The 10,389-nt window shown below is 40.7% G+C and overlaps 1 protein-coding gene across 1 annotated transcript; it reads left to right on the forward strand.

Moving 5' to 3' along the window:
• The first annotated feature begins 5,168 nt into the window (after positions 1-5,168).
• Positions 5,169-8,525, forward strand: LOC129831536 (vacuolar protein sorting-associated protein 37B-like). The gene is made up of 4 exons (XM_055894898.1): positions 5,169-5,555; positions 7,373-7,544; positions 7,703-7,782; positions 7,894-8,525. The coding sequence occupies exons 1-4, from the start codon at positions 5,430-5,432 to the stop codon at positions 8,401-8,403; spliced, it is 888 nt and encodes a 295-aa protein (XP_055750873.1). The 5' UTR covers positions 5,169-5,429; the 3' UTR covers positions 8,404-8,525.
• Positions 8,526-10,389: the final 1,864 nt, after the last annotated feature.

Genomic DNA, 10,389 nt, shown 5'->3' on the forward strand with positions numbered 1-10,389 from the left:
AGGCTTACTTACTTAACCAAGATTCAACTGTAACATCTCCCTGATATGGGAGACTACACTCAACTGGCATTCCAATTTTGAATATCGAAAATATTTTCCAAATGCGATTTTGTAGAATTAAGGCATGCACATTAACTAGAAATAGCTTATTATTTAACAGGGTAAGTAAGCAAAAAAACAGTATGTCAACTGAATTAACTGTAATTGGCTTCTACATTTCTACATGTACAATACAAAACTAAATGACTATGACTTTGCAGGGACATAATATGTCTAAATGCATCATAGATGACAACCTCCTGAGCTCTGCTGCCTACCGATTCCTGTCAACACAAATAGCACTAACTGCAAATCCCTTCCAAATCCAGCACTAAAACGTTCACATCCACACAAATCAGATTTTCTGCAAATGACATAGCAAATGACATAAAGGAAGCATATTCATATTATGGCTGTTTTACTTACACATAGCTTGAGGATCCTACATTGCTTCTCAGTGTGTATAAGCTGCAGGGTCTGTCCTGCTGATGTTTAAGTGAGGAAAACCCCTTTGTGTCTCAGGTCAGGACTTTCACTGCTGAGCCAAGGACTACAGGATTACTCCAGCCTTAACGATAAACCCTGGCCGTATTTAGCCTCGTTAAGGTTATTCTGAGGGTGACAGTCAGTGTATACATTGATCAACTCCACCCCTGGGCCAAAGCATCGGGACATTACGTCTATGTCCCAAATGGCACTATTCCCTACATAGTGCACTACTTTTGACCACACACCTATGGGCTGTGGTTAAAAGTAGTGTACTATATAGGGAATATGATCCCATTTGGGACACATTCTGGGAGTTACGGCCAGGAAACAGTTAAATCAGCCATAATGGAGACAGGAGATTGATGTTAGGAAAACCACTGGAAGAGAAGGATTGATGGTGGAACATCCTTCTAATCTGTATGTGATTTCTAGCCGAGTTGAGTGCACCAGGAAGTTCTTAAGCTTGCTGTTTACCTCAGAACAAATTGGCTCAAGTGTTACATAAAACTCCTGGAGAAAAGTTTCCAACACTGAACAGAGAATACCAATCAACCAACCAGAAATGATTGAAGATAGTGTTTGTTTGGATGACTTCTAATACAAAACAATAAAATTGTATCAAACGATTTGAAATACATGGTATGTATTAATTTGTGGATGTTCATCATCCATTTCATCTATTTTTGTATTTTTATTTATTATGGATCCCCATTAGCTGCTGCCAAAGCATCAGCTACTCTTCCTGGGGTTCAGCAAAATTAAGGCAATTTTAAAATATTACAGTACATTCACAGATTTCACAACACACTGTGTGCCCTCAGGCCCCTACTCTACCACATATCTACGTTACTAAATCCATGTGTATGTATAGTGTGTATGTTATCATATGTGTGTGTGTGTGTGCCAATGTTTGTGATATGGTACGAATTACAATTGGTACGATACGTTATGAATTGCAGTTCGTACAATACGTTACAAATTGCAATCCGTACAATATGTTACGGATTTGCTAAATGTATGATATGTTATGAATTCCAATTTGTTGTGGCTAATGTTAGCTAGGTGGCTAGGTGGCTAACGCTAATGTTAGCTACAGTAGATGGCTAATGTTACCTAGGTTAGGGGTTAAGGTTAGGGTTAAGGTTAGGAGTTAGGTTAAAGGGTTAAGGTTAGGGTTAGGGGATGAGTTGGCTAACATGTTAAATAGTTGCAAAGTAGCTAAAAAGTAGTAAGTAGTTGCAAAGTTGCTATAGCTCAAATGCTAAAGTTCTCCATGATGAGATTCAAACACGCAACTGTTGGGTTGTCAGACGTTCATGTTATATGCCTACCCATCCACCCCTACCAACCACCCTATTTTTGTTATTGCCTTAAGTAACCTGTCTTATGTAACCATACCTAACATATCATACTACTTTGAGTGTCTTGGATTTGTATTTACTATGTTACGTCTAGTCTATGAGACCAGGCTGCAAAAGATCCTTCCATTGCATTTGTCTCACAGTGGTACAGTATGTCATTAATGCAGAGACCGATGTGGATGCATTCTCCTGTAACCTCTTCTCTGATCGATACTGCCTGAGCGGTGAGGTTTGTGATAATCAGATTTAATAACTTGTTGTGACAGCAACATATCAAACTAGAATAGACATGATGTAAAGTTAATTTACAACTAGCCCAGTCACATTTTGCAGCAACTTAAGATATAGCTATTTACTTGTATTATTATTAGTTATCTTATTCTTAACTGGTTTAGGCAATACTGTGTACAGTTTTGCTGCAGTAGGTAGACTGACCTGTGTGAAGCTAGTCACAATAAGGATTAGCCACTATAGAGGAATTTGCAGTTCTCCTTAAAAATAAATGTCCCCCATTGAAAGTGATTCAAACGGATGCAACTAGTGTATTATGCCATATTTGGACTAGATAATGCTAAACAAGGTTTGAATGTTGTTATATAAATTCCACAAAAGACAATCATGTGTACAAATCAGTAGAAATTGCACTGTGGACGTATTAGACATTAGAATTGCATTGGAGACATACTTATATGCATTGTACAGCCTTACCTATCGATCGTGGGTCCATGAATTGGGGTATCAGCCTACTCAGTGATACCAACAGATTGCAATTCTGAGGAGTTTACACAAATATTAGCATCTTAGCACTTATTGGGGAACTTTGAAACCGGTGTGAAATTAACAACATTAAGCACCCCAGTCAACCTACTACACGTATATTATATCATATTGAGTAGGTTGATACCCCATTTCATGGACTCAAGATCCATAGGTAAGGCTGTGCATTGCAATATGATTGTTCAATATACATATAATAGGTTGACTGGTGAGCTTAATGTGCAATATGAATGTCAATACGCACAATAGGCTTTATTAGTGAGGTGATTTCCCACAGCTAAAACTCCCTAATATGACCTGCTAGGCTAATATTTGTGTAAACTCTTCAGAATTGTAATCTGTGGGTGTCACTGAGTATGTTGATACCCCAATTCATGGACCCAAGATCCATACGTAAGGCTGTACAGTTCATATACTGTAAGTATGCCCCCAATGCAATTCTAATGACTGCCACCCTCAGTTACAGTGCGATTTCAACAGATTTGTACTTTTTTTGTGCCAAATTAACTAATTATTGTCTTTTGTTGAATTTATATAACAACATTCCAACTAATGTTCACACTAATTTTTTCAGGCACTGAGCAAATTTCAGGTCTGCTGAGCGCAAACTTCTTTGCAAATTCCAGTGTGTGTTTACTGTGAATACTGAGGCTCTATCCACTTTAAGTTACAGTTTTAACAGAGGCCATGTCGGCTACTGTGGCTATATGATCATAATGTAGGCCTACCAGAGTGACCTACCATCAAAAACATTGGAGAAAATGCATCCCATAACATTTTAACATGGAAATAGCTGTTCTATCAGACAAGGAGGTGACTGAAAATATGTTGATGCAAGAAACCACTTCACAAAATAAAATGCATTATTATTCTCCTGCTATTATTACAGAGAATCAGACAAATTATTCTACCCTCTGCCTATTGGCTACTTAGTTTATTCAAGCCTGTCTCAAAATACAACACTGCCCCTTTAAGACAAAAGAAAAGCTCTTTACCTGACTCGCTTTTCAAAGGTGTCTAGAAATGTACACATTTTGTGCTCAGATGCGTTCCGCCTACAACAAAATATTATTGCATTGATTCAATCACAATTGCCACAGTAAAGGGAAAAGCTGATAGTGCCTATGCAACATTAACCAATTAAAAACAGTACTGTAGAGATTTGTTTTCTGCAGTAAGCTATAGGCCCAATACATGATTACTGCATATTAGCTTTGCTTGAATTGCCCTGCCAATGCATTATTGTTCGGGCCATTTTTTTACATTATATTTCAAAACTTGAGGTAAGCTATATGATCACACTGGTAATAGATCCGTTGTTGTATTACAGTACTTGTGAGGCACAGCTGAGTGAGCATACATTTCAATATTTTATTTTACTGGGCTGATGGTGCTTGCATCTGATAGTCAGTCTCAGCGGAGGGAGAGAGCAGCAGATTGAGGGTCTGCCTCTCAACATCCCTCCCCTCTCCCTTTCCTCCACTGACACTGACCAAAAAGGGGCACCATCTTCCAGCTGATGGCGACTCTCGAGGCCTATATAAGATCTCTGTTTTTTCATTATCAGTTAAGCTCTCGGCAACACAACTTAGAGCATGCGTTCGACGGTTTCATTATTTCAATAATTAATCGATGTTGAATCGCAATCGACCTGTTGGTGACCACTACTCTAGACAGTTGAGCGAAATTCAATCTCGTCCTTCTCTCTGTAGGCTGATATTTCTGAGCTGCAGTCTCAAAATTGATTCCAACCTTGATTAGCGTTATCTAGTTCAAATATGGCACTATTCCACTATTTGTATCACTTTCAATTGGGGACTTTTATTTTAAAGGCAAACTGCAAATTCCACTACTGTGGCTAATCCTTATTGTGGCTAGCTTCACACAGCTACTCTAAACCCTAACCATTTACATTTTCTTTTGGTAAATTGACTGAGAACACATTCTCCTTTACAGCAAAGACCTGGGGAATGAGCCAATTGGAAGCTGGGGATGATTAGGTGGCCATGATGGTCAGATTGGGAATTTGGCCAGAACACCAGGGTTAACACCCCTACTCTTATTGATAAATGCAATGGGATATTCGTGTCCACAGAGGACACACGTTCAGTGTCCCCTCTGAAAGACCCTACACAGAGCAATGTCCCCACTCACTGCCCTGGAGCGATGGGATATTTTTTTTTAAATACCAGAGGAAAAAGTGCATCCCACTGGCATTCCAACTCCACTTCCAGCAGCATTTGGTCTCCCATCCAGGGAACGACTAGTATCCACCCTGTTTAGCTTCAGAAGTAAGCCAGCAGTGGGACGCAGGGTGGTACTAACTTCAATGAAGTAGTGACATCCCAAGGATACGTGATAGCATGGACCGTATAGGAAACGGAGTGTTCTGATTGGCCCTGACATCTTTAAAGTGAGACTGAACGCTCCCCTAGAAATGGGCGGGATTTATGACTTTGTGGCTGTGGTAACTAGTTACGACCCTCCCGCGATGTACTGGTAATACAGCACTCATTATCCTCTCAGAAACGCGTGTGCTTTTCAAAACCTACAGCAGAGGACGACACTTTACATCTTTATTTTAGAGCACGTTCTATGTTGCTCTTCATTGGACTGGTAAACTGCAGTTTGATGGTGAAGGTAATGCCACTGTCATGACATTACGGGTTACTGGGGTGATGCTCGTGCGTAATTAAGCATCTGGTGCGCATCATGGGGTCCAAATAAAGGAACATTTATATATCAAAGGTCTGTTGCTTGGCCATGATGCCTTGGCATTTCGACTCAAAGTCAGTATCTGACCAATTAAGGGTTTTGAGGACTGTTGAATTGCGGGAGCTTCTGCGGGATGAAGAAAAAATTAGCCAGATCATCAGATTCAGCCAAAAGGTATTTTCCGTTTATTTACCGAAAATCTTACACACAGTTTGATGTTGTTACTGTGTGTGTATAAAGAGTGTTTTCGTTTTTGTTTTTAGTGATGCAACCTTTTATTTACTTTAGAATGGGCATATTTTATAAGGTCAGCAAATATTGCAATATAGTTCTTCGCTCCTGTAAAATATGACCAAATACAGGGTACAATTAGTACCATTAGTAAGATATGACAAAATATATAGTGCATTCGGGAAAGTATTCTGACCCCTTGACTTTTCCCAAATGTTTTTGTTACATTACAGCCTTATTGTAAAATGGATGAAATTGTTTTTTAACCCTCATCAATGTTAACACAATACACCATAATGACAAAGCAAAAACAAGTTTGAAGACATTTTACATTTACATAAGTATTCAGACCCTTAACTCAGTACTTTGTTGAAGCACGTTTGGCAGTGATTACAGCCTCAAGTCTTCTTGGGTATAACGCTACAAAGCTAGGCACACCTGTATTTGGGAAGTTTCTTCCATTCTCCTCTGTAGATCCTCTCAATCTCTGTCAGATTGAATGGGAGCGTCGCTGCACAGCTATTTTCAGGTCTCTCCAGAGATGTTCGATCAGGTTCAAGTCCGGGCTCTGGCTGGGCCCCTCAAGGACATTCAGAGACTTATCCCGAAGCCACTCCTGCGTTGTCTTGGCTGTGTGCTTAGGGTCGTTGTCCTGTTGGAAGGTGAACCTTCACCCCAGTCTGAGGTCCTGAGCTCTCTGGAGCAGGTTTTCATCAAGGATTTCTCTATACTTTGCTCCGCTCATCTTTCCCTTGATCTTGTCTAGTCTCCCAGTCCCTGCCACTGAAAAACATCCCCACAGCATGATGCTGCCACCACCATGTTTCACCATAGGGAAGGTGCCAGGTTTCCTCCAGACGTGCTGCTTGGCATTCAGGCCAAATCGTTCAATATTGGTTTCATCAGACCAGAGAATCTTGTTTCTCATGATCTGAGAGTCCTTTAGGTGCCTTTATGCAAACTCCAAGCAGGCTGTCATGTGCCTTTTACTGAGGAGTGGCTCCCGTCTGGCCACTACCATAAAGGCCTGATTGGTGGAGTGCTGCAGAAATGGTTGTCCTTCTGGATAGTTCTCCCATCTCCACAGAGGAACTCTGGAACTCTGTCAGAGTGACCATCGGGTTCTTGGTCAACTCCCTGACCAAGGCCCTCCCCCAAATGCTCAGTTTGGCCAGTTGGCCAGCTATAGGAAGAGTCTTGGTGGTTCCGGGCTCATTCCATTTAAGAATGATGGAGGCCACATTTCTTGAGGATCTTCAATTACAATTTTTGTACCATCCCCATGTACCTCGACACAATCCTGTCTCAGAGCTCTACGGACAATTCCTTCAACCTCATGACTTGGTTTTTGCTCTGACATGCACTGTCAACTGTCGGACCTTATATAGACAGGTGTGTGCCTTTCCAAATCATGTCCAATCAATTTAATTTACCACAATCAAGTTGTAGAAACGTCTCAAGGATGATCAATGGAAACAGGATGCACCTGAGCTCAATTTTGAGTCTCATAGCAAAGATCCAAATACTTTTTTGTAAATAAGGTATTTCTGGTTTAAATTTTTTTATAATTTTGCAAACAAATCTAAAAACCTTTTTTCGCTTTGTCATTATGGGGTATTGTGTGTAGATTGATGAGGAACGTGTTATATTTAATACATTTTAGAATAAGGTTTTAACTTAACAAAATGTGGAAAAAGTGAAGGGGTCTGAATATTTTCCAAATGCGCTGTATGTTTTTTGAATGTCAATATCCTGTCCAGTTTCAGAGGCTTCAGGGAGCAAAGGAGACTGTGTTGGTCTCCAACTGTAGATTGGCAGAGACCAGTCTCTCTCATGAGCCAGAGCTCAATACTGGTAAGCTATGGTTAGCCAAGAAGTACCAGGAACTGGAGAAATTCACCAATATCATACAAGCCAAACAGAACCAACTTGGTGAGTTTGAAAGTCAAATGGTTTTGTATTATTTTTGGGAACATCAAAGTTTCAGAATACTTGCCATTTTCTCCAACTGCTTCTGCAATTTTGTCAGTTAGTCACAACCGTGTTTATGCCCCTTTCATTATACAAATCTACTGTTGCCTTTCTGGTAGTTTTACTAGAGAAACGTAGCCTTTACATGGTCCAGTGGCTTCTCCTGAACAAGCTGGCCCACTCTGAAGAAGAATGTGATGTAAGGTTGGACTAATTGTGTAACACAAATGATCAATTAAGCAATCATATTAACATCCTATTTGAGTGTAATAGTAGACTATACCAAACATTGTGTCTTTCTATCTTATAGGCTCTCTCACAGAAATTCACAGATGGGAAAATATCCCTGGAGCATTTTGTGGAGTCATGTCAAAGATCTTGTAAGCTCTACCATATTCGTCTGGTTCAGGCAGAGAAAATCCAAGAGTTTATCAAACCTGAACACAAACCACAAAGGCCTACTGAGAATAACAATAGTAGGGAGCCATCAGTTGACTTCCCCCTGAGCCCCCATCCCAATATCTGCCATGTTTTCTATGGCCTCACCCCTGCTATTATTCTGCCTAACGTCTACCACTCTGTCAGCTCTGCTCCGGTCCACTTCCGGATGGGTCCATATCTACCGCCCCTGAGTGACCACATCATCAACAGTGCTCAACTTATGAGGCCTGTAGCCTCACCTTTTGACACTGGTCAACCTGTAGGCCTTAGAGTGTATGGAAAGGGACATGCTCCCAGGTGGCCAGCCAGGCCTGTACGTCTGCAGCGACTCAACAACATACAGTCCAGACATCATCAGCAGGACCCACCGCCGCATTGACACTGTTGGGTAAAAAAGGCATCAACTGTTACTCTCTGGACTATAATGAATTTGTGTACTTTATGATTGTGTCTGTAAAACAGCACCCCACATTTGAAACAAGTTAATTGAGAATTGATTGACAAAAGAAACAAGTTGATTAAAGAACGTTGAATAAACACATTGTGGGTTTTGTTTTATATCCAGGCTCCCCTCATGTCATTGGAACATCATACTGTAGGCATCAAGGCTTTCTTGGGTTAGGAAAACCCTGAACTCACTGTGCCTCAGTGCAGTGGGTCACAAGGTGAACTTGAACGCTTCACCTAGCTACACTTGATAGCTCAGATCATCCACTCTCCACAGAGACTCTTGCTAAGGTCAGCCAAGGACCATGCCTAGAACTATCAAACTGCCAGTTTCTTCAAGCCTCAATATTACACATGTTCACTATACTTTTTATTACATCCAAACCTAATGTTGACTCATTGTTCCGAAAATCCAGGTTAGTCGAGGTAATTTGTAAAGTGACTATGCATAGATAATAAACAGTCAGTAGCAGCAGTGTAAAAACAAAGGGGGGGGGGGGGGTCAATGTAAATAGTCCAGGTGGCCATTTGATTAGATGTTCAGCAGTCTTATGGCTTGGGGGTAAAAGCTGTTAAGGAGCCTTTTGGTCCTAGACTTGGTGCTAGGACCGTGCGGTAGCAGAGAGAACAGTCTATGACTTGGGTGACTGGAGTCTTTGACATTTTTTTATGAAAGCACAGTTGCCTGATTCCATTGAATGACTAACACTGCCTACAGTACTCAGTGGCTGTCATTTGTCCCCCCAGTTCCGTGGATCACCAGACCAAGGATTCACCTGATCAGCCATAGGGTTAGCCAGACTGCCATCTAGCCTAATCAAGCTCACTGCACTAATTAGCTGTCAGAGAAAGGCCAGTGAGTTTACAGGGGCTGATTAGTGATGCGGAGGATGTGAAGGCCTTTGTCAGACAGCTTACTTCTGTTACAGCTATGTCAGCAGCCCCTATTGTCCTAAGCGGCTCAAATTGGGCAATTTTCTCATCTGTCATCTAATCATCATGCGCCTGTCAACTCCACATCTCTGTCTCTCCTTTCTTGGTTGAAGTTAATGGGCTCAAGTTATTTTATTTCAATAGGTGAGCACTAGATACAATTTGCATGCCACAAATGATGCTACAAAGGATCACAATTACTGAAGGAGTTTAGATTTAATGACACTATTCTATCACTGAACGGTATCTGTAAGGAACCTCTTCAATGCACAGCCGTACCAAATAAGGCTATCACTCAGGAATACATCTTCATGAGGGTGTTTATATTTCCTTCCTAGAACAACTAGCTATGTGTATAGGGATTATGGGGTATCTGTGTCACTATCCGTTGGTATAGTAGGTATTGGGTGACTCTTAGAGGGGTTTAATAGTGTAAGAATACATGTGGGGCAGCTTTGGCTGACCTAGTTCTGTGAATGTTCTCTAACAAGCACCTGTGTTCTGCATTCAGAATGGCACACTATTCCCCATGGGCCCTGTCAAAAGTAGTGCACCTCGAGTAGGTACAGGTACTCCCTGTAATTAGCTTTATTACTTAGTTATTCACTGTGTATTTATTCCTCATGTCACCATTTCAATATATTTTTTTTATCTTTAACTACCGGTATGCATTGTTGGAAAAGGCCCCATAAGTAAGTGTTTCACCGTTAGTCTACGCCTGTTGTTTACTAAGTTAGGGACAAATACATGTGATTTCAATAGGGACTACAGTCATTTGGCACTGAACTCTGAACACTAAGCAAAAAAAAATAAAAAGGCTACCACAGACAACCAAATAACCATGTAGTTATTTTACTCCTAAAATAGCATAACAGGAAATAATAAACAGCGTATTTAGGACATCCAACATTCATAATTATTTTGGACTCTTCAAGACTTGGTCCAAAATTGCAGTATACCAGCAGTAATAAACAACTTCCCATGC

Source organism: Salvelinus fontinalis, chromosome 33 (genome assembly GCF_029448725.1).
Source record: "Salvelinus fontinalis isolate EN_2023a chromosome 33, ASM2944872v1, whole genome shotgun sequence".
In the NCBI taxonomy this organism is placed as follows: Eukaryota; Metazoa; Chordata; class Actinopteri; order Salmoniformes; family Salmonidae; genus Salvelinus; species Salvelinus fontinalis.

What these genes read in the sequence shown, in the direction of transcription:
- LOC129831536 (XM_055894898.1), top strand. Translation starts at nt 5,430, where the DNA reads ATGATGCCTTGGCATTTCGACTCAAAGTCAGTATCTGACCAATTAAGG. An exon ending in AGCCAAACAGAACCAACTTG is followed by an intron (nt 7,545 to 7,702) that starts GTGAGTTTGAAA and finishes CCTTTCTGGTAG; the next exon opens with TTTTACTAGAGAAACGTAGC. An exon ending in ACTCTGAAGAAGAATGTGAT is followed by an intron (nt 7,783 to 7,893) that starts GTAAGGTTGGAC and finishes TCTATCTTATAG; the next exon opens with GCTCTCTCACAGAAATTCAC.